This window comes from Carcharhinus amblyrhynchos, unplaced genomic scaffold (genome assembly GCF_965287045.1).
Source record: "Carcharhinus amblyrhynchos unplaced genomic scaffold, sCarAmb.v2.hapA scaffold_39, whole genome shotgun sequence".
Classification (NCBI taxonomy): Eukaryota; Metazoa; Chordata; class Chondrichthyes; order Carcharhiniformes; family Carcharhinidae; genus Carcharhinus; species Carcharhinus amblyrhynchos.
Window position 1 is genome coordinate 5,212,389 of NW_027649780.1, and position 24,103 is coordinate 5,236,491.

At 45.1% G+C, this 24,103-nt stretch overlaps 2 protein-coding genes and 1 pseudogene across 2 annotated transcripts in view; 2 read left to right on the plus strand and 1 right to left on the minus strand.

Moving 5' to 3' along the window:
• LOC145363549 (uncharacterized) overlaps window positions 1-24,103 on the minus strand; it is a 55,334-nt gene that overhangs the window by 20,001 nt on the left and 11,230 nt on the right. Inside the window, exon 5 of the mRNA XM_080218734.1 lies at window positions 22,541-23,263. Coding sequence (XP_080074860.1) covers window positions 22,541-23,263 — 723 coding nt within the window. The remainder of the gene's footprint in view (window positions 1-22,540; window positions 23,264-24,103) is intronic.
• Window positions 6,453-7,330, plus strand: LOC145335644 (uncharacterized; annotated as a pseudogene).
• On the plus strand, window positions 8,825-19,423 carry LOC145363650 (uncharacterized). The gene is made up of 2 exons (XM_080218849.1): window positions 8,825-8,906; window positions 11,052-19,423. The coding sequence occupies exon 2, from the start codon at window positions 11,160-11,162 to the stop codon at window positions 12,360-12,362; it is 1,203 nt and encodes a 400-aa protein (XP_080074975.1). The 5' UTR covers window positions 8,825-8,906; window positions 11,052-11,159; the 3' UTR covers window positions 12,363-19,423.

The following is a 24,103-nucleotide window of genomic DNA, read 5'->3' on the forward strand; positions in this document are numbered from 1 at the left end:
ATGGGGAAACCATGGAAATGTGGGAAAGGATTCATATCCTTATCGAAGCTGGAAACTTATTGATGCAGTCACACTGCGGAGAGTGTGTTCACCTGCTGTGTGTGCAGGGGAAGGGATTCATTCAGTCATCCAGCCTGCGGATGCACCAGTGAGTTCACACCAGGGACAGACTATTCACCTGCACCGAGTATGGGAAGAGATTTGTTCAGTTATCCAAACTGCAGAGGCATCAACAAATTCACATTGGAGAGAAGCCATTCACTTGTGTGTGTGGGAAGGGAATCAGAGATTCATCCACCTTGTTGGTACATCAGCGAGTTCACACCTGGGAGAGGCCATTTACCTGCTCTGAGTGTGGGAAGAAATTTGCTCATTTATCCAACCTGCAGACACACCAGCGAACTCACACTGAGGAGAAACCATTCACCTGTTCTTACTGTGCAAAAAGGTTTAGAATGTCATCTAACCTGCTGGAACACCAGTGAGCTCACACCAGGGAGAGGCAGTTCACCTGTGGGCAGGGATTCATTCGGTCATCCCAAATGCAGAGGCACCAAGTAATTCACAGTGGAGGGAGTCTGTTCACCTGGTCTGACTGTGAGCAGGGATTCAGAGATTCATCCACCCTGCTGACATGCAAGCGAATTCGTACTGGGGAGAAACCACTCATTTGCTCTGAGTGTGGGAAGCCATTCCGAGATCCATCCAACCTAATGAGACGCCAGCGAGTTCACACTGGGGAGAGGCCGTTTATCTGCTCTGACTATGGGATGGGATTCAGTTTTCACATCTGAGATGCCAGCAATCTCACAAGTAATCACAGGGGTTGGATTCTGCTGTTACTGCTCCTGTTAATCACACCCAGGACTGAATCACGTTCATTCCGACAGTTGGTGAATTGGAAGGTCGGAGTGTTTCTCTCTGCTGGACTGGCCAATCTCATGACTTTGCTTCCAGTGGGCTGATGCTCTTTGAGCCTGGGAGAGCACATTTCCCCTGAAATGATCCACAAAAGCAGATGAACATAGAACATAGAACCCTACAGTGCAGAAAGAGGCCCTTCGGCCCAATGAGTCTGCACCGAACACAATCCCACCCAGGCCCTACCCCCATATTGCTGCATATTTACCCACTAATCCCTCTAACCTACGCATCCCTGGACACTAAGGGACAACTTCTTAGCATGGCCAATCAACCTAACCCGCACATCTTTGGACTGTGGGAGGAAACTGGAGCACCCGGAGGAAACTCACACAGACACGAGGAGAATGTGCAAACTCCACACAGACAGTGACCCGAGCCAGGAATCGAACCCAGGACCCTGGAGCTGTGAAGCAGCAGTGCTAACCACTGTGCTACCGTGCCGCAGATGAAGGATATTTATTTTATCCTGGATAGTAAATAGTGTTTTTTCTACACTACAAGTAGATCTAAAGTAAATATATTTGTCTCTGTTCCATTGAGTATGAATAAAATCTAACCACTGTCACAGATAAGGGTTATCATTTCAGAGTTTGGGAAAGGGGAATAAATGGTTAATACATCTGAGTTAGGAGCAGAAACTAAGCCTCTCCATCCTGCTCCACCATTCAGTAAGACCATGGCTGATCTGATTGTGGTCTCAACTCCACTTTCCTTTTTCCAGCCTTTCACTCCTTTATCAATCCAGAATCTATCAAACTCAGCCTTAAAACATATTCAGTGACTCTGTCTCCACTAATCTCCAGGGAAGCAAATCCACAGGCCCACAGCTCTCAGGGATAAGAAGTTATCCTATCAGTGTCTGAAACGCGTGGCTCTTATTTTTAAACCTTGTCGTCTGGTTCCAGTCTCTCCCACAAGGGGAAACATACGCTCAGTGTTCTCGCCATCAAATTCACTCAGGATCTCGTGTGTTTCAATAAAGATCACCTCTCATTCTTCTAAACTTTAACGTATTCAGGTCCAACCTGTCAAACTTTTCCCTCGGAGGCAAATCACCTCATTCCAGGAATCTGGGGAGTGAACTTTCTCTGAACTCCTAACGCAACTATCATTTCTGAAATGTGATGACAATTGTACGCTGTACTCACCAATGTTCAGCACAACTGCAGGAAAACTTCCCTACTCTTATGGGGTGGCATTGGCCCAGTAGTTTAAAAGTAAAGTTTATTTATTAGTTACAAGTAAGGCTTACATTAACACAGCAATGAAGTTACGATAAAAGTCCCCTAGTCACCACACTCCGGCACCTGATTGGGTCTGAGGGGGGAAATTGGAGCACCCGAAAGAAACCCACGCAGACACGGGGAGAATGTGCAGACTCCACACAGATGGTGAGCCAAGCTGGGAATCTCCACAAAAAGCGTGTGATCCACACATTCACTAATCTCTGTGTAAAGCGTATCCAATCCACACACTTTTATAAAGTTGAGTTAGTGAAGCTGGAATGCGATGTTGATAATGGTGTTAAAAAGTGGAAAAAATACTCGGGGAATAAAAAATTTTGTGGTCCCTTTGTAAACTAGTCTTTTGATACATGACTTGGAAGTCTAAATGCAAAGTACATCCTAGCTCCGAGCTACAACATTTGTATCAAATAGTCAAGCAGTGTTCCTGGTGTTGTGAGGCAGCAGTGCTAACCACTGTGCCACATGCCGCCCAAATTATTGCTAGACTATTAATCCATAAAATCAGCTAACGTTCTAGGGCTAGGCTTCAAATCGCACCATGGCAGATAGTGGAATTTGAATTCGATAATTCTATATCTGGAACTAAGAATCTACTAATGACCATTGTTGCATGTTGGAAAATTCCACATGGTTCACTAATGTTCTTCAAGGAAGGAGATCTGCTGTCTTTACCTGGTCTGGCCCACACATTGCTCCAGATCCATAGCAATGTGGTCGACTCTCAACTGCCCTCTGAAATGGTTTAGCAAGACACAGCGTTCAAGGGCAGATAGGAATAGACCATAAATTCTGGCCAACCAGTGACGTCCATGTCCCACGAATGAATAAAAAATATATTCCATTCTCTTTGCAATAAACAGCAATATTCCATTTGCCTTCCTAATCCCTTGCTGTACCTGCAGACTAACTTATTGTGATTCTTGTACCAGGGCACCCAGATCCCGCTGTGTCTCAACGTTCTTAGATCTCTCGCTCTCCTTCAATAATATGCTGTTTTTAAATGTTCCTGCCAAAGTGACAGGTTCACATTTTCCCATATTATTCTCCACCTGTCAATCTTTGCCCACTCACTTAACAATCTTCTTCAGTCCTTTGTAGATTCCTCAAGACCCCTCCTTCACCTGTCTTCAATGTAGCCCTTGGCCTAAATGTTGCTAGAAAATAGGCTGAGCAAAAGAGAGGCTGATGTGAAATGTGACCAAGTTACAGAGACACTACAAGGAAGCACACAGGCAGTTCTGCTACAGTTTACAAGACAGCAGGAGACCTCTGGATTCCAAAAGGTGATCGTGACCAGTTTGAGATGCCAGAGATGTGAAATGAACCAATGGTTGTAAACAATCACCCATCACATGAGGAAGTAGGAAATAATGACTGTAAGGGGTGGGAGGACATTAACATGGACATCTGTGGTAATCTGAGGGAACAAAGTAATGTAAGCAGACACACGGTTCCAAGGAAAATATAAATACTTTCACAGATTTCACCAAATTAGTGATAACCAGGAGGAAGAACTGTCGTCAAGGAGCCTTGAGCTGCTGACTTGAAGATGGAGTTAATCCCTGTTCGTGCCTGGGTAGTACGATCAGGTGGTGATATCGCCACACCTTCACTAGATGTGCCATTAGGTAAGTATTGTTTGTTTAAAGTTAGGTTGAGCAATTTGTCTTGGTAGCAAAGGAGATTTGAATTATTTGTATGTTTTAAACAGGGTATAGTAGTGATCAGCATTGGGATTTTCAATTTTGTTTAATAAAGGATAATAAAGAAGTCATTTATATTAATGATGAGGATGAGAATATAGGAGGCATGGTCAGTAAGTTTGCAGAAGACACCAAGATTGGTGGCATGGTGGACAGTGAAGAAAGTTACCTCCAATTGCACTAGGATCTTGATCAATTGGGCCAGTGGGCTGACGAATGGCAGATGGAGTTTAATTTAGACAAATGCGAGGTAATGCATTTAGGCAGACTGAACCAAGGCAGGACTTACTCAGTTAATGGTAGGGCGTTGGGGAGAGTTACAGAACAAAGAGATCTCGGGATACTGTTCATAGCTCCTTGAAAGTGGAGTCACAGGTGGACAGAGTGGTGAAGGAGGTGTTTGGCATGCTTGGTTTCATTGGTCAGAACACTGAATACAGGAGTTGGGACATCTTGTTGAAATTATACAAGACATTGGTAAGGCCACACTTGGAATACTGTGTGTAATTCTGGTCACCCTATTATAGAAAGGACACTATTAAACTAGAAAGAGTGCAGAAAAGATTTACTAGGATGCTACCGGGGCTTGATGGATTGAGTTACAAGGGGAGGCTGGATAAACTGGGACTTTTTTCTCCGGAGTGTAGGAGGCTGAGGGATTATCTTATAGAGGTCTACAAAATAATGAGGAGCACAGATCAACTAGATAGTCAATATCTTTTCCCAAAGGTAGGGGAGTCTAAAATTAGAGGGCATAGGTTTAAGGTGAGAGGGGAGAGATACCAAAGTGTCCAGATGGACAATTTTTTCACACAGAGTGGTGAGTGTCTGGAACTAGCTGCCAGGGGTAGTAGTAGAGGCGGGTACAATTTCGTATTTTAAAAAGCATTTAGATAGTTACATGGGCATGATGAGTATGGAGGGATATGGGCCAAATGCAGGCAATTGGGACAAGCTTAGGGGTTTTGTTGTGGGAAAGTCACCACTTCGGAGTCAGACTTGAAGGTTCAACAGACAGTTTTATTCAGACAAAACTTTGGGAGAAGCGCTGGCACTCTACAATACAGGCAGTTACCTTCCCAACTACACAATGGTAGTTGAGCATCTTTTATACATTATTAGATAATAGACAGTACGGACATTAGCTGTTAGCACACCATTACATGTTGAGTAGACAAGTATGGACATTGACAGTTAGCACATAGTTATACATAGAATAGGATCTCATAAGAACATAAGAAATAGGAACAGGAGTAGGCCATCTAGCCCTTCGAGCCTGCCCCGCCATTCAATAAGATCATGGCTGATCTGTCGTGGCTCAGTTCCACATTCCTGCCCTCTCCCCATAACCCTTAATCCCCTCTCTTATCAAAAACCCATCAACCTGCGTCTTAAAAATATTTAGCGAGGTAGCCTCCACCACTTCAACGGGCAGAGAATTCCAGAGATTCACCACCCTTTGAGTGAAGAAGTTCTTCCTCAACTCCGTTCTAAACCGCCCCCCCTTTATCTTGAGGCTGTGCCCCCTAGTCCTACTGTCCTTTCTGAGCGGGAAGAGTCTCTCCACCTCTATCCTATCCATCCCATTCATCATCTTATATGTCTCAATGAGATCTCCCCTCATTCTTCTAAACTCTAACGAGTACAAGCCTAGTTTATTCAGCCTCTCCTCATAGCTCAACCCCCTCAACTCCGGCATCAGCCTAGTAAACCTCCTCTGCACTCCCTCCAAGGCCAAAATATCCTTGCGTAAGTACGGCGCCCAAAACTGCACACAGTACTCCAGCTGCGGCCTCACCAATGCCCTATACAGCCGCAGCAAGACCTCCCTACTTTTATATTCAATCCCCCTCGCTATGAAGGCCAGCATCCCATTCACTTTCCTGACCACCTGCTAGCTGGGTTTTTGCGACTCATGCACAAGGACCCCGAGGTCCCTCTGCACCGTCGCCTGCTGCAGTTTTTCTCCACGTAAGTAATAATCCTTCCTACCATTATTCCTACCAAAGTGGACCACCTCACACTTGCCAACATTAAATTCCATTTGCCAGTTCCTGGCCCATTCGCCCAGCCTATCTAGATCCTTCTGCAGACTCTCCACACCCTCTGCGCAATTTGCCATTCCACCAATCTTGGTGTCATCAGCAAATTTCGACACCCTACACTCGGTTCCCTCCTCCAGATCATCTATATAAATCTCTGTCTGGCATTGACAGTGAAGACTTTTGTAAACTCATTTTACACAAAGTTATTAGGGGAGTACTTGCTGCGAGCAATCTCAAAACATGTTAAAGCAAAACAGAGTCACTCAATTTATCAGAACCTGAATATCATGAGACCTTGAATCGAGAAGGAGAAATATTTGTCTGTTTTCTCTGTCACATCAGCGTGGCTGGAAAGGCACCAAGAACCACAGACCTGAGTGAGAGTGTCCGATACATTGACTGTGAAAGGACCAGTTATACAAACTGCAAAAATATCACATCATTTACAGTGGGGACAGACAGTGCACATGCTCTAGAGTGGATGAGGATTTAACTGATTGTTAAACCTGGAAAGACATTAGGATATCCACACCATGGAGAAACTGGGGAAAGGTGAGGATTGTGGTAAAGAATTCCGTATCCCGTCTGCACTGCAAACTCATCAACATGTTCGCACTAGGGAGAGACTGTTCTCCTGCTCCAAGTGTGGGGAAAGCGACTGCTCCCCATCTGCCCTCAAGATTTATCAATGCAGCCAGACTGGGGAGAGGTCCTTCATCTGCTCTGAGTGTGGGAAGGGTTTTCTCCAGGCAGCCGACCTGTGGAATCACCAAGCAGTTCACAGCAGGGAGAGGCCGTACATCTGCTCTGAGTGTGGGAGGGGATTCACTCACTTATCCCACCTGCAGACACACCAGCAAGTTCACACTGGGGAGAAACCATTCAGCTGCTCTGAGTGTGGGAAGCAATTCAATCATTCATCTGACCTTGTGAATCACCAACAAATCCACACTGGGGAGCGACCGTTCACCTGCTCCGACTGTGGAAAGGGTTTCACTCAGTCATCCCACCTGCAGATACACCAGCGAGCCCACATGAAGGAGAGGCCTTTCAACTGCTCCGAGTGTGGGAAGCGTTTTATTTAATCATTCCACATAGTGTTACACCAGGAGGTTCACACCAGGGAGAGGCCATTCACCTACTCCGAGTGTGACAAGGATTCATTCAGTTATCTGACCTGCAGAATCACCAGCAAGTTCACACTGGGGAGAGGCTGTTTACCTGCTCTGAATGTGGGAAAGGATTCGCTCTTTCATCTGATTTACAGAGTCACCAGTAAGTTCACATTGGAGAGAGACTGTTTATCTGCTCTGAGTGTGGAAAGGGGTTCATTCAGTCATCCCACCTGCTGACACACCAGCGGGTTCACAAGGATTCACAAAGGGATTCACTCAGACATCCCACTTGCTAAGACACCAGCGAGTTCACGAGTGATGGCAGCATGGTAGCATTGCTGCTTCACAGCTCCAGTTAGTCTTTTGAGCCAAAAACTTCAGAACTTCCTAACTCACAGACCACAAACAGTAAGGATAGGCAACAACACCTCCTCCACATTGGTGCCCCACAAGGTTGTGTTCTCAACCCCCTACTATACTCCTTATATACCATGACCATATGGCCAAATTCCCCTCCATTTCAATTTTCAAGTTTGTTGATGACACCACCGTAGTGGGTGGGATCTCAAACAATGATGAGCACAGGAATGAGATAGACAATCTGGTGAACTAGTGCAGCAACAATAATCTTTCCCCCAATGTCAACAAAACAAAGGAGATTGTCATCGACTTCAGGAAGCGTAAAGGAGAACATGTCCCTGTCTACATCAACAGGGGCAAAGTGGAAAGGGTCGAGAGCTTCAAATTTTTAGGTGTCCAGATCACCAACAACCTGTTCTGGTCCCTCCATGCCAACTATAGTTAAGAAAGCCCACCAACACCTCTATTTTCTCAGAAAACTAAGGAAATTTGGCATGTCAGCTACAAATCTAACTTTTACAGATGCACCATAGAAAGTATTCTTTCTAGCTGTATCACAGCTTGGTATGGCTCCTGCTCTGCCCAAAACCGCAAGGAACTACAAAAGTCATGAATGTAGCCCAATCCATCACGCAAACCAGCCTCCCATCCATCCACTCTGTCTACACTTCCCGCTGCCTCAGCAAAGCAGCCAGCATAATTAAGGACCCTACGTACCCCAGATATTCTTTCTTCCATCTTCTTCCTTCCAGCAAAAGAAATAAAAGTCTGAGGGCATGTACCAACCAACTCAAGAACAGCTTTTTCCCTGCTGCCATCAGACTGTTGAATGGACCTACCTCGCGTTAAGTCGATCTTTCTCTACACCCTTGCTACGACTATAACAGTTCATTTTGCACCCTCTTGTTTCCTTCTTTATGAACAGTATGTTTTGTCTGTATAGCGCGCAAAGAACAATACTTTTCATTGTACGTTACTACATGTGACAATAATAAATCAAATCAAACCAAATCAGGGTTCCATTCTGGGATCTTCCTGTCCAGTTATATCAACTGAGATTGTAACACTCACCAACTTGACTTGAAAATATATCATTGTTTCTTCGCTATCACGGGGGTCAAATTCCTCCAACGTCCTCCCTAACAACAGTGTAGGTGCACACTGAGTGTTTCCAGACCCTCCCAGACTCCACCCAATGCTGACTCCACTTCTCTGGGACAAACAAGCACCAAGGACAGCAATGACACTGCGCATGCTCCACATCGCAATGCCCGGGGACTGATTGACGGCAGCTCCGGACCAATAGGAAGAGTGGGCGGAGCTGGAGGACCGAGCGAGAGCGGTTGGTCCTCCAACCAATCGGAGTGAATGAGGGGCGGGGCCGAGCAGCTCTCAACGGTGATCTGGAGCATGCGCAGCACCGATCACAGCTGAGGATTGAGCCGGTTGTGGAAATTATCAGCCCCGGGAGACAGCGCCGAGTCAATCAGAAATGAGCGATGGAGCCGGCGGGTGGGTTTGGAGGTTTTATGAACACCCCGTGTTGGCCCTGGGTCCCCAGTGGGGAAGCTTGGGTCCGGTATTTTGAACCAATAACGGCGGTTCGGTCCTTTACCCAGATAGGCCCGGGTGAACGGTCTGAGAAGGGGGACGTTGCGTAGCCGGGCGCATGCGCAAAAGACGTTTTGGGCTCTGCTCCGTGTCGTTTCTCTGGTTGGAAGACCAGCCGCTCCGGCTCGGTCCTCCAGCCCCGCCCCTCATTCACTCCGATTGGTTGGAGGACCAGCCGCTTCCTGCTCGGTCCTCCAGCCCCGCCCCTCCCTTGCATTGGTCTGGAACGCCGTCAATCAGTGCCCGGGCATCGTGAGCGAGAGGGATGGAGTTTGTGGTGGGGACTTGGAGAGAATGGCTTCAGTCTTCCCAGTATTTATATGAAACAAATTTCTGTTCTTTTAGTACTGGATGTCAAACAAGTCAGGATGGTTTATGAACAGTAAGAAGTCAGGTTAAAAGTCCAACAGGTTTATTTGGTAGCACGAGCTTTTGGAGCGCTGCCCCTTCATCAGGTGAGTGAGATGATGGTGTACGAGTTGGAGTGGAAACTTGGAAGTGATGGCGTTCACATCTACCTGCTACCCCTGGTCCTTCTAGGTGGTGGAGGTAGAGGGTTTGAGAGATTCTGTCAACATTCTCGTCGAGTTGGCAAGTGCGAGGTGGTCCACTTTGGTAGGAATAATGGTAGGAAGGACTATTACTTATGTGGCGAAAAACTGCAGCATGCGACGGTGCGGAGGGACCTCGGGGTCCTTGTGCATGAGTCGCAAAAACCCAGCCTGCAGGTGCAGCAGGTGGTCAGGAAGGCGAATGGGATGCTGGCCTTCATAGCGAGGGGGATTGAATATAAAAGAAGGGAGGTCTTGCTGCAGCTGTATAGGGCACTGGTGAGGCCGCAGCTGGAGTACTGTGTGCAGTTTTGGTCGCCACACTTACGCAAGGATATTTTGGCCTTGGAGGGAGTGCAGAGGAGGTTTACTAGGCTGATGCCGGAGTTGAGGGGGTTGAGCTATGAGGAGAGGCTGAATAAACTAGGCTTGTACTCGTTAGAGTTTAGAAGAATGAGGGGAGATCTCATTGAGACATATAAGATGATGAATGGGATGGATAGGATAGAGGTGGAGAGACTCTTCCTGCTCAGAAAGGACAGTAGGACTAGGGGGCACAGCCTCAAGATAAAGGGGGGGCGGTTTAGAATGGAGTTGAGGAGGAACTTCTTCACTCAAAGGGTGGTGAATCTCTGGAATTCTCTGCCTGTTGAAGTGGTGGAGGCTGCCTCGCTAAATATTTTTAAGACGCGGGTTGATGGGTTTTTGATAAGTGAGGGGATTAAGGGTTATGGGGAGAAAGCGGGAAAGTGGAACTGAGCCACGACAGATCAGCCACGATCTTATTGAATGGCGGGGCAGGCTCGAAGGGCTAGATGGCCTACTCCTGCTCCTATTTCTTATGTTCTTATGAGTTGCTGATGTATAAAATCCCGCTCCGTAAGAAATCGGAGCAGAATTAGGCCACTCAGCCCATCAAGTCTGCTTCGCCCTTCAGTCATGGCTGATTTAGACCTGGCCTCCGATTTCTATCTATCTCCTCCCACAGTGCCCAGAGTCTTGTGTCGACCCAGACTGGGTGGCAGGTTTCCTTCCCTGAAGGACATTAGTTAATCAGGTGTGTTTTTATAACAATTCAGCAGTTGTCATGGCCACCTTTTCCTAGTGCTGGCCCCACATTCATTCAGCTCAATTTAGGGGTGGCACAGTTTAGCACTGCTGCCTAACAATGACAGGGACTCGGGTTCAATTCCGGCATTGGGTCACTGACTGTAGAGTTTGTGTGTTCACCCCATGCCTATATGGGTTTCCTCCGAGTGGACTGGTTTCCTCCCACACCAAGAGGTGCTGGTTAGGTGGATTGGCCATACTAAACTGCCTCTTAGCATTGGGAGGATTAGCAGGGTGGGGTTACAGGGATGGGGTAGAATTTTTGTTGGTACAGGCTTAATGGCTAAATGGCCTTTTTCTGCACAGTAGGGATTCTGTGAATTTCACAACCTGTTTTTGTGGGTTCTCTCTCACTCCCTTTTTATGTTTTAAATCAATTTCACAGAGTTTTAGAAGAAGAGGATTTGCAGTTGGGGGCAGAAACCAAACATGATATCAGAACCTGATGGAGTCGGCCACTTGATTGTAATCTGAATATTATTGTATTTTAAACATGGAAGAAAGCACTGTTTGCAGTGGAGAGAAACCGTACACGTGTTCTGTATGTGGACAAGACTTCAGCCAATCATCCAGCCTTTCAGAACATCATTGCAGTCACAACAAGGAGATGCCATGGAAATGTCAGGATTGTGGCAAGGGATTTAAATCCCCATCCCGGCTGGAAACTCATCGACATAGTCACACTGGGGAGAGACCATTCACCTGCTCCCAGTGTAGGAAGGGATTTATTACCTTAGCCCACCTGTTAAAACACCAGCGAATTCACACTGGAAAAAGACCGTTCACGTGCTCCCAATGTGGAAAAGGATTTGTTCATTCATATAACCTAGCAATACACCAGCGGGTTCACACTGGGGAGAGGCCATTCATTTGCTCCCAGTGTGGGAAGGGATTTGCTCAGTCTGCCACCCTCTCCACACACCAACGAGTTCACACTGGGGAGCGACCGTTCATTTGCTCCCAGTGTGGGATGGGATTTGCTCATTCGTCCACTCTGCTCACACACCAGCGAATTCACACTGAGGAGAGACCATTTATCTGCTCTGCGTGTGGGAAGGGATTCAACAGGTCATCCAACCTGCAGGCTCACCAGCGGGTTCATACTGGGGAGAAACCGTTTGCCTGCCCCGTCTGTGGGAAGGGATTCAGTCGGTCATCAAACCTGCAGGCACACCAGCGAATTCACACCGGGGAGAGACCGTTCACCTGCTCTCAGTGTGGGAAGGGATTCGCTCAGTCATCCAGCCTAGCAACGCACGAGCGAATTCACACCGGGGAGAGACCATTCATCTGCTCCTTGTGTGGAAATGGATTTGCTGACTCGTCCACCCTACTGGCACACCGGCGAGTTCACACTGGGGAGAGGCCGTTCACTTGTTCCCAGTGTGGGGTGGGATTTGCTCACTCATCCACTCTGCTGAAACACCAGCGAACTCACACCGGGGAGAGGCCGTTCACCTGCTCCGTGTGTGGGAAGGGATTCAATCGGTCATCCAGCCTAGCCATACACGAGCGAATTCACACTGGGGAGAGGCCGTTCACCTGCTCCCAGTGTGGGAAGGGCTTTGCTCACTCATCCACTCTCTTGACACACCAGCGAGTTCACACTGGGGAAAGACCATTCACTTGCTCCCATTGTGGGAAGGGATACATTACCTCATCCACTCTTCTGAGACACCAGCGAATTCACAAGTAACTATTGTGATTGGATTTTGCTGTTAATCATATTCAGACTGCCCCATGTTTATTTGGGTCTGTTTCTGCTGAATTGGAAAATAACTCGAGCTCCGTTATAGGTGTTAAGGCCAGCTGTAATGCCTGATTGAAGTCCAGCTAAGCTTCAGCTAAGATGCATTTTTTGAATAGTTACATGAATAGTCCTGCATACCAGATGATCGCTAAGCATGTCATTAAGGGCTAAACCAAACTCACATGCTTCCACCAATCGTTTTAACTGAGTTAAACATAATAAAAATGAACTTTAAAAGGTAAATTCTGAACAGAGTTTTCAAAACTGGACTTGAAAATCCACAAATGATCAGCAATGAGGACTCTCCTCTTGCAGGAGAAACTTCGGACTTTAAAGAAAAAAACTCAGAAAACACTGCAAGTAGTAATATTTTCCATCTTCAGTGGACTGTGATACCTGAGCATGGAATTCAACAGTGTGCTGTTATCAAGATCCACAAGAGATGGGTGAGATCCTAAATGAATATTTCTCATCAGTATTTACTGTTGAGAAAAGCGTGGATGTTAGGGAACTTGGGGAAATAAATAATGATGTTTTGAGGATTGTACATATTCCAGAGAAGGAGGTGCTGGAAGTTTTAAAGCACGTTAAGGTAGATAAAACCCAGGACCTGATGAAGTGTATCCCAGGACGTTGTGCCATGCTAGGGAGGAAATTGCAGGTCCCCAAACAGAGATGTTTAAATCATAGCCACAGGTAAGGTGCTTGAAGATTGGAGGGTGGCAAATGTGCCTTTGTTTAAGCAGGGCTGCATGGAAAAACCTGGGAACTACAGGCCGGTGAACCTAACATCTGTAGTAATAATCTGAAACAACAGCCTAACATCTGAAGTAATAATAGGAAACAAAGAAATGGCAGAGGAACTGAATAGTCATTTTGTATCAGTCTTCATGGTGGAAGACACCAGTGGGATGCCAGAGCTCTGGGAGAGTTGGGAGCACAGGTGAGTGTAGTGGCCATCACTAAAGAGAACGTTCTGGGAAACTGAAAGGTCTAAAGGTGGATAAATCACCTGGACCAGATGGACGGCACCCCAGGGTTCGAAAAGAGATAGCTGAGGAAATTTATGGAGGCATTGGTGGTAAACTTTCAGGAATCACTGGAGGCAGGAAGGGTAAACAGACTAAGAAGTCTCACAACACCAGGTTAAAGTCCAACAGGTTTATTTGATAGTAAACGCCTCAAGCTTTCGGAATGCTGTTCCTTCGTCAGGTGAATGGGAAGGGTACCAGAGGACTGGAAAGTAGCTAAGCTAACACTGCTGTTTCAGATGGGAGGGAGGCAGCAGGCCGGTTAGCCTGACTTCAGTCATTGGCAGGATTTTAGAATTCATTGTTAAAGATGAGATCGCAGAGGACTTGAAATTGCATGATAAAATAGAACCGAGTCTGGCACGGCTCTGTCAAGGAGAGGTCATGTCTGACAAATCTGTTAGAGTTCTTTGAGGAGGTAACAAGGAAGTTAGATAAAGGAGAACCAGTGATTGTAATTTATTTAGATTTTCAGAAGGCCGTTGACAAGATGCTGCATAGGAGACTGTTAAAAAAGTTAAGTGCCCACGATAAGGATAAGATCCTGCATGGATAGAGGATTAGCTGACTGGCGGAAGGCAAAGAGTGGGGATAAAGGGGTCTTTTTCAGGATGGTAGCTGGTGACTAATGGTGTGCCTCAGGGGTTATTGCTGGGACCACAACTTTTTACAATATACATTAACCATTTGGAGGAAGGAACTGAAGGCACTTTTGCTACGTTTGCAGATGATACAAAGATATGTAAAGGGACAGGTAGCACTGAGGAAGCAGGGGGGCTGCAGAAGGACTTGGACAGGTTAGGGATGGACAAAGAAGTGGCAGATGGAATACAATGCGGAAAAGTGTGAGGTTATGAACTTTGGAAGGAGGAATGGAGGCTAGACTATTTTCTAAATGGGAAAATGCTGAGGAAATCAGAAACACAAAGGGACTTGGGGGACCCGCCCGCTCACCATAACCCTTAATTCCTTTACTGTTCAGAAATTTATCTATCCTTGCCTTAAAAACATTCAGTGAGGTAGCCTCAACTGCTTCACTGGCAGGGAATTCCACAGATTCACAACCCTTCGTGTGAAGAAGTTCCTCAACTCAGTCCTAAATCTGCTTCCCCTTATTTTGAGGCTATGCCCCTAGTTCTAGTTTGACCTGCCAGTGGAAACAATGTCCCTGCTTCTATCTTATCTATTCCCTTCATAATCTTACATGTTTCTATAAGATCTCTCTCATTCTTCTGAATTCCAATGAGTATAGCCCCAGTCTACTCAGTCTGTCCTCATAAGCCAATCCTCTCAACTCCGGAATCAACCTTGTGAATCTCCCCTGCACCCCCTCCAGTGCCAGTTTATCCTTTCTCAAGGAGACCAAAGCTGTACACAGTACTCCAGGTGTAGCCTCACCAGCACCTTATACAGCTGCAACATAACCTTGTTGTTTTTAAACTCCATTCCTCTAGCAATAAAGGACAAGATTCCGTTTACTTTCTTAATTACCTGCTGCATCTGCAAACCAACTCTTTGAGATTCCTGCACAAAGACACCGAGGTTCCTCTGCATAGCAGCGTGCTGCAATTTTTTACCATTTAAGAATAGTCCATTTTGCTGTTATTTGTACCAAAATGGATGACCTCACATTTACAACATTGTACTCCATCTGCCAGACCCTCGCCCACTCACTTAGACTATCTTTATCCCTTTGCAGACTTTCAGTGTCCTCTGAACACTTTGCTGTGCCACTCACCTTAGTGTCATCTGTGAATTTTGACACACTACACTTGGTGCCCAACTCCAAATCATCTATGTAAATCGTAAATAATTGCGATCCCAATACTGATCTCTGAGGCACACCACTAGTCACTCATCGCCAACCAGAAAAATACCCATTTACCCTCATTCTTTGCTTTCTGTTAGTTAACCAACCCTCTATCCATGCTAATACGTTACTTGTAACACCGTGCACCTTTATCATGTGTAGCAGTCTTTGGTGCGGCACCTTGTCAAATGCCTTCTGGAAATCCAGATACACCACATCCACAGGTTCCCCATTGTCCACTGCACATGTAATGTTCTCAAAGAATTCCACCAAATTTGTCAAACATGACCTGTCCTTCATGAACCCATGCTGAGTTTTACCAATGGGACAATTTATATTAGATGTCTCGCTATTTCTTCCTTGATTCAAGTATTTTTCCTACTACAGAAGTTAAGCTAAACAGTCTTTGGTTACCTGTCTTTTGTCTACCTTCATTTTTAAACAGTGGCATCACATTTCTATTTTCCAATCTGCAGGAACCACCCCAGAGTCCAGCGAATTTTGGTAAACTACTACTAGTGCATTTGTTATTTCCCCAGCCATCTCTTTTAATATCATGGGATAATTCCATCAGCGCCAAGAAACTTGTCTACCTTTAGCCCCATTAGCTTGCCCAACACTACCTCTTTCATGATAATGATAGTTTCTAGGTCCTCACCTGCCATAGCCTTCCTGTCATCAATTTTTGGTATGTTATTTGTGTCTTCCACTGTGAAGGCCGACACAAAATACCTGTTCAATGCCTCAGCCATTTTCTCATTTCCAGTTATTACGTCCCCCTTCTTATCCTCTAAAGGACCAATGTTTACTTCAGCCACTTTTTTTTATTTTATATATTTGTAGAAACTGAGGTAACCAAATGGATACAAAATTGGCTTGATGAAAGACGACAGAATGTTACTGTCAAGGGTTGTTTTTCAAACTGGAGGCCCATGACCAGCGGTGTGCCTCAGGATCAGTGCTGGATTCACCGTTATTTGTCATTTATATTAATGATTTGGATGAGAATTTAGGAGGCATGGTTTGTTAGTTTGCAGATGACACCAAGATTGGTGGTATAATGGACAGTGAAGAAGGTTATCTAGGATTGATTAATTGGGCCAGTGGGCTGATGAAAGGCAGATGGAGTTTAATTTAGATAAATGCGAAGTGATGCATTTTGTTAGATTGAACCAGGGCAGGACCTACTGATTTAATGGTGGGGTCTTGGGGAGAATTACAGAACAAAGAGATCTGGGGTTACAGGTTTATAGCTCCTTGAAAGTGGAGTCACAGGTGGACAGAGTGATGAAGAAAGCATTTGGCATGCTTGTTTCATTGGTCACTACATTGAATACAGGAGTTGGGACGTCCTGTTGAAGTTGTACAAGACATTAGAAAGGCCACACTTGGAATACTGTGTACAGTCTGGTCACCCTATTAGAGAAGGGATATTACTAAACTAGAAAGAACGCAGCAAAGATTTACTAGGATGCTACCGGGACTTGATGGTTTGAGTTATAAGGAGAGGCTGGATAGACTGGGACATTTTTCCCTGGAGTGTAGGAGACTTAGGGGTGATCTTATAGCGGTCTATAAAATAATAATGGCCGTAGATCTTTTAGATAGTCAACATCTTTTCCTAAAGATAGGGGAGTCTAAAACTAGAGACCATAGGTTTAAGGTGAGAGGGGAGAGATACAAAAAGGTTCAGAGGGACAATTTGTTTCACTCAAGAGGACGATGAGTGGAACAAGCTGCCAGAGGTAGTAGTAGAGGCTGATACAATTTTGTATTTTAAAAAGCATTGATTCAGTTACATGGATAGGATGGGTATAGAGGGATATGGGCCAAACATGGGCAATTGGGACTAGCTTTGTTGTTTAAAAAAAGGTAGCATAGACAAGTTGGGCTGAAGGGCCTAATTCCATGCTGTAAACCTCTATGACTTTAAGATGGACTTCTGAATAGGAAGTGAACAGTGGAGGGATTATTAAGTCTAATGCAGATTATAAAATGGTTAACATTGGAAAATATAGGACTTGGAGCAGCAGTAGGCCATTTGGCCCTTCAAATCTGCTCTACCAGCAGAGCAGCATGATGGCACAATGGTTAGCACTGCTGCCTCACAGGACCAGTGACGTGGGTTCGATTCCCAGCTTGTGTCACTGTCTTTTTTGCACATTCTCCCCGTGTCTGCCTGGGTTTCCTTTGAGTGCTCTGGGTTTCCTCCCACATTCCAAAGATGTGCGGGTTAGGTGGATTGGCCATGCTAAGTTGCAGCTTAGTGTCAGAGGGACTAGCTAGGGTAAATGCATGGCGTTATGGGGATAGGGCCTGACTCGATGGGCTGAATGGCCTCCTTCTGCACTGTATGATTCTATGATATACCATTTAATAAAATCATGGCTGTTGTTAAATTACACGGCATGTTGTATGGTGTGATAGTCTAAATGGTATATTCTGAGGGTGATACATTTTCATTTCTTCCTGAAGGAGGTTTTGCGAATTCTAATTTCAGAATTCATGTTTAGAAATATAGATTAGTTTAGGAATTGTTTTATTTCAAATGTAGAACAAATAGGAATCCTTGATTTGAGAATCTGACAAAAACACCCAAAAGGAATTCGCAGTCACAAGGCGTGGTCCATATTGGTTTAATAAGTCAAAGCTCGAAGGGTCAGAACTGTAAAACAGCAGCTTTAGCTGGAGACCTGGAGAGGTTGGGTCTATAATTATTGTCCTGTCTTTGTTAAAGAGGGGAATTATTCATGCTGAACTCAGGTTATGGTTTTGAAGCTAAAAGTTAGTTAATTTAAACATCTTTTGGATAGCACAACTGGTCTCTGTTACCTTGGGGATAAATGATTCAGGGTACTTGGTTGGAATTCTGCGTGTTTCTCACAGAAAGCAGCCAGTGTGCAGTTAGCTTGGAAGCCACCAGCTGTGGGACCAAAAGCCTAGAGGGTGATTAAAAAAAAAGGGGTGTTCCCAATGTTTAAATCCCTCAGTAAGAAGGCCTTGGACTGAGGAGTCCACAGATGTGAAATGTTAATGGGAAACTTGAAGGCAATTTAGCCTAAAGCTAATGGGAGCACCCCTGTGAAAGTTTGGAGCTTGACAAATATCTGGAATACTGAGTATAATTAAGGAGAATTCTGGAGAGCTTTGGAATGGTCCCAGAGACAAAAGTGAATTAACTTTCAAGGTACTGTTGAATACAAGGGAACTCTTGAGGGGGATGTCGGGGTTAAAAAATATAAACAAAATCTGAAAAATGCTGGAAAAGCTCAGCATGCCTGATAGCACCTGTAGAGAGAGAAAATAGACATTTTGAGTGTGTATGACTCTTCATCAAAGCTAAAGAGATGGGTAGAAAAGTAGAACTCACTATACAAAATATTGTGTAAAAATCATAGTGCTGATTTTTAACATACCTTTTATTTAATCGATGTAACATTAAAGTTTGGTTTTGTTTAAAAACATGGAATCTTGTGATGTAATTCTTTCAGTTAATCACTGGGTGTTCACATTTCTCTTTAAACACTAAGATGCCTGACTGGGTTCATAACAATTTGCCCAGACAATATTTCAAAACAAATCGAAGAAAAAAAAGTGGTTTTCCTCATTTAGTGCGAAGCGTTACATTTTAAGACACCGCTCTTCCCAGATCCCCAATAATTTCTTAGCTCAAACACGTCTGTGATTAATAAATAAACTTTAACTTGACTTTCTTTTTGTGAAACAATCAATGAGAGATGAATAAACATTGAATTAATTGTAATTTGTTCTACAGCAGGAGGGTAATATGGGATTTGTCCCACAGACCAATGGACAGGGTTTATATCCTCCAATCATCTGAAGTGAATTCTTTCCCTGAATCATCCAGGCCAGTGCAGTTATCAACTTGCAGTTTGGCTGATCAGCTAAGATTTTCTGCAGCATTTCATTGATCACCGTGTGATTCCTTTCACAGAGTCCATCACTGAAAGGACTTTCAGCCGCCGTGTTCATGACCAGAAAGTTCATGATTTCACGCACATCTCCAAACTCATTGTTAACAAATTCCCCTTCATTATCAGTCAGAAACCTAACTGGCGCCCCAGGTCCAGACCCTGTCCATTTCTCCATGACTTGGTCTAGAATCATCCTTTTGCCCTGGCCATGTATTATTGGAGAAAGACTAAATTGGGTTACATAAGAACATAAGAAATAGGAGCAGGAGTAGGCCATCTAGCCCCTCGAGCCTGCCCCGCCATTCAGTAAGATCATGGCTGATCTGTCGTGGCTCAGTTCCACATTCCCGCCCTCTCCCCATAACCCTTAATCCCCTCTCTTATCAAGAACCCATCAACCCGCGTCTTAAAAATATTTAGTGAGGCAGCCTCCACCACTTCAACGGGCAGAGAATTCCAGAGATTCACCACCCTTTGAGTGAAGAAGTTCCTCCTCAACTCCGTTCTAAACCGCCCCCCCTTTATCTTGAGGCTGTGCCCCCTAGTCCTACTGTCTTTTTTGTTAAAAGTGTAGAATGAAAATATTTCTGTCATTGTCCCACACCTTTAGATCCACAGCAACTACCTTGACAAGGGAAGGTTTACAACAGCATGTGACAGCTTCCTCCCATGCATTTCGCATATTCCACACTTTGCACTAGTCTCCTCTGTGAGCAGCATATACTTTTCATCAACCATTCCTGCAACTGGAAGCAGGATTTTTCATCTTCAAGAAACGTCAGCAAATTATCTGTGTATCTTTTAAGACACTTTGGTTTCTTTCCCCTCTGATTCTTTTCACCTGATGCCATGAATTCTTCTCACATTCTCTGATTCGAAACATCAGGCATTGTTAAGGGGATATACTAATGTTCTGATTGAGTAAATAGCAGATCCACTGATTTTCCAAGAACAATTTCCTTATGTTGCTTCATGTCCAGTTGCACTTGTGCCTGTTGTTTATTCAACAGTAAGGGTATCTCACTGGTGATTACACCAGTCCTGATAAAGTCCTTTTTACTCCAACTATTTTGTATGGAATCATCACTCTTTTTAGTGACTTGAATGTGTTGATATCACCAAACCGAAACATGGAGAAATTTCATGCACCTTAACCTTTGTTAAAATTAATTTACGGGATGTGAACATCACTAGCTAGGCCAGCATTCATTGTCTGTCCGTCAACGCCTTCCATTTCCGAGGGCATCTGAGAGTCAACCACTTTGCTGTGGATCTGGAGTCACATCTAGGCCAGGACGGGTAAGGACGGCAGATTTCCTTCTCTGAAGGATATAGCGAACCAGATGGGCCTTTAATGACAATTGACAGCAGTTTCATGGTTATCATTAGATTTTTAATCCCAGATTTTTTTGTTGAATACAAATTTCGCCATGGCGGGATTTAAACCCGGGTTCCCAGGTCTTGCCGAGTCTCTAGATTTCTAGTCCAGTGCAAGTATCACTGCATAACTGTCTCCTTGCATAGATCTGCATAATGAGATGAATCTGGATACCATTTTTCACCAATATACTGCAGATTTTACTGAGGTGCACCCACTGCCCAGCATAGCACAGTTAAAAGGGTCTGATTCGCACACAGGATTAGGATTCTGTGTCACGTCTCATTGTGAAGTTCCTGCTTTTCCACTTTGGGAAAGTACATCACAAAATTATTTTTTATAAAATGTACTTGTGGGACATGGGTGTCGCTGGCTGGCCAGCATTTATTGTCCATCCCTAGTTTGCCCTTGAGAAGGTGGTGTTGAGCTGCCTTCCATGTGGTGTGGGTTGACCCACAATGCCATTCGGGAGGGAATTCCAGGATTTTGATTGCAAAGGCACGGAGATACATTTCCAAGTCAGGATGGCTTGGAGGGGAACATGTATCTGCTGTCCTTGTCCTTCTGGGTGGAAGTGGTCATGGGTTTGAGAGGTGCTGTCTAAGGATCTTTGGTGAATTTCTGCAGTGCATCTTGTAGATGATACTGCTGCTACTGAGCGTCGATGATGGAGGGAGTAGATGTGGTGCCAATCATGTGGGCTGCTTTGTCCTGGACGGTGTCAAGCTTCTTGAGATATTTTGGGACAGACTTGAAACCCCTGCTAATTGTTACATAAGAAATAGGAGCAGGAGTAAGCCATCTAGCCCTTCGAGCCTGCCCCGCCATTCAATAAGATCATGGCTGATCTGAAGTGCATCAGTTCCACTTTCCCACTTTCTCTCCATAACCCTTAATTCCCCTGTCTATCAGAAACCTATCTACCCGTGACTTAAATATATTCAACGAGGTAGCCTCCACCACTTCAATGGGCAGAGAATTCCAGAGATTCACCACCCTTTGGGTGAAGAAGTTCCTCCTCAACTCCAATCCAAACTGCACCCCCCCCCCCCCCCCCCCCATATTTTGAAGCTGTGCCCTCTAGTTCTGGTTTCCTTTCTAAGCTGGAAGAATCTCTCTACCTCTACCCTATCTGTCCTCTTCATTATCTTGTAAGTGTCTATAAGATCCCCGATTGTTCCCAGTGATTCCTGGGATTCATTCAACTATGAGTGCCATTCCAATTTTGTATTTTTTTGTGATATCCTGATCTGCTAAATATTCTTTTATCCTCATTCAGAACTGACAAAAGTCTGACCTTGCTTCACAGGAATCCATTAGGCCATCTTAATGTTATTGACCCAAACAGAAATCAGTGTCCGACAGACGGGTTTACAGCTCACAAAATACTTTGCTTCAGATTTTCAGTTTGTTAGGAAGTGACAATCCCAGGGCCTGGCCTTGTTCCTTCCTTGGGACGTAACCAGTGTTCACTTCTCCACTTCATGCTTCCACTGGTCATCTGGTTTCAACTCTGAGAAGATTGGCGGGTAATCTGATCCTGTCAATTCCACTGGCCGTTCCTTGCAAAAGCTGCTGGGATTGTAAGCTTCTGCTTTCTTTTATTTTTAATTCCATTAGATGAGGGTTTTTCTGCTACCACATTTTAATCCTGACAGCCTTGCAGTGAAGGGAGAAATTGGAGCCAATCTTTACTTGGAGTAGATTTATTCACAGAGTGAAATATTGCAGGTATAAACTGACCCCACCCATGTCAGTATCTCTTTCAACATGTTCAAGTCACCATCCCGTCAATTACCTCTACCTGTATTAGCTCAAATCCAGTGGTACAGTTAACACACAGTCAAAGCGTCTGAACTATCTGTGACTGCCGTGGTTTCTCAGGTTGGATGATTGCGTGAACCCTTCCCCATATCCAGAGTGGGTGAACCGCCCCTCTCCTCCGTGTGAATTCGCTGGTGCCTCCTCACACTGGATGAGTCAGCAAATTCCTTCTCACATTCAGAACAGCTGAACGGCCTCTCCCCAGTGTGAACTCGCTGATGTCTCAGCAGGTTAGATGACTCAGTGAATCCTTTCCCACACACACAGCAGGTGAATGGCCTTTCCCTAGTGTGAACTCGCTGGTGCTTCCACAGGCTGGATGAATTTGGGAATCCCTTCCCGCACTCAGAGCAGGAGAATGGCCTCTCCCCGGTGTGAATGCGTCGGTGTGTCCGCAGACCGGTTGACCGAGTGAATCCCTTCCCACATACGGAGCAGCGGAATGGCCTCTCCCCGGTGTGAGTCATCTGGTGTCGCAGAAGGTTGGTTAGTCGGGTAAATCCCTTCTCACAAGTGGGGCAGGTGAATGGCTTTTCCCCAGTGTGCACAACAAGGTGGTTCTGCAGGGTGGATGATTCACTGAACCCCTTCCCACACACTAAGCAACTGAACGGCCTCTCTCCAGTGTGGACCCGCTGGTGTAACCGCAGGTGCGATGACTGAGTGAATCCCCTCCCACACACAGAGCAGGTGAACGGCTTCTCCCCGGTGTGAACTCGCTGGTGTGTAACCAGGTGGGATGAGTGACTGAATCCTTTCCCACACGCAGAGCAGGTGAACGGCCTCTCCCTCGTGTGAATACGTCGATGAATTTCGAGGGCAGACGGGACACGGAATCCCTTCGCACATTCCCCACATTTCCATGGCCTCTCCAGGTTGGACAATCAGTTAAAGCCTCGTCCACGCACAGAACACGTGGACTTGCTGTGAAAGGTGTGATTTTTTTTTCAGGCTGTGTAATTGATTAAAAGATCTTTCCAGTCAGTTCACTGCAACACACTCACCTGGATTTATGTGTCTCTGTGTTTCTCAGTCACGCTGATGTTTGAAAACTTCTGAAGGTGACAGAACAAGACAAGATTTCTTCTTCTAGATTCAAATCGAATGATTTTCAGGTTCTGATGAATCAAACACTTCTGTCAAATATTGACTGTTTTGTTTGAGATTTTTGTCTGAAAATCCTTCCCTTCAAATATCCTGGAAAAGGAGTTTGCAAACGTTATCACTGCAAGTATAGGATTGAAATTCAGAATAAACAATTCTAATTTCTGTTGAAAACTCTTTCCTCTCCTATTTCCAAAAACCACTACATCCCCATCCCATACACTCTCCCCCCATCCTCACTCTGCTCCCATCCTCAATATTCACCCTCCTAATTCTCCTGTAGTGCTAATTCATGCTGAAAGAAAAAGTCTCCTGTTCCTGGCAAAGAGACCCAAAATTTTCATTGATGCTGCCGGATAATAAATAAATCTGAACATTTTGTGGTGTAAAAATGCATACAGACTGTGATATATTACATAATTAGAAATGAAAAAAAGTTTATGAACAAGAACATTATCTAAGCAGTGAGGGCTATGACTTGGAACTCACTGCCTGCACGGGTGGTCCTTGTGGAGATGATCAGTGGTTTCAAAATGAAATTGGATGGACAACTGAAAGAAATAAACCTGCAGCGGAATGGTGATATAGACCGAGAAGTGGATTGC

Bases quoted from the DNA above. Each gene is read 5' to 3' on its own strand.
- LOC145363650 (XM_080218849.1), top strand. From the start codon at position 11,160: ATGGAAGAAAGCACTGTTTGCAGTGGAGAGAAACCGTACACGTGTTCT.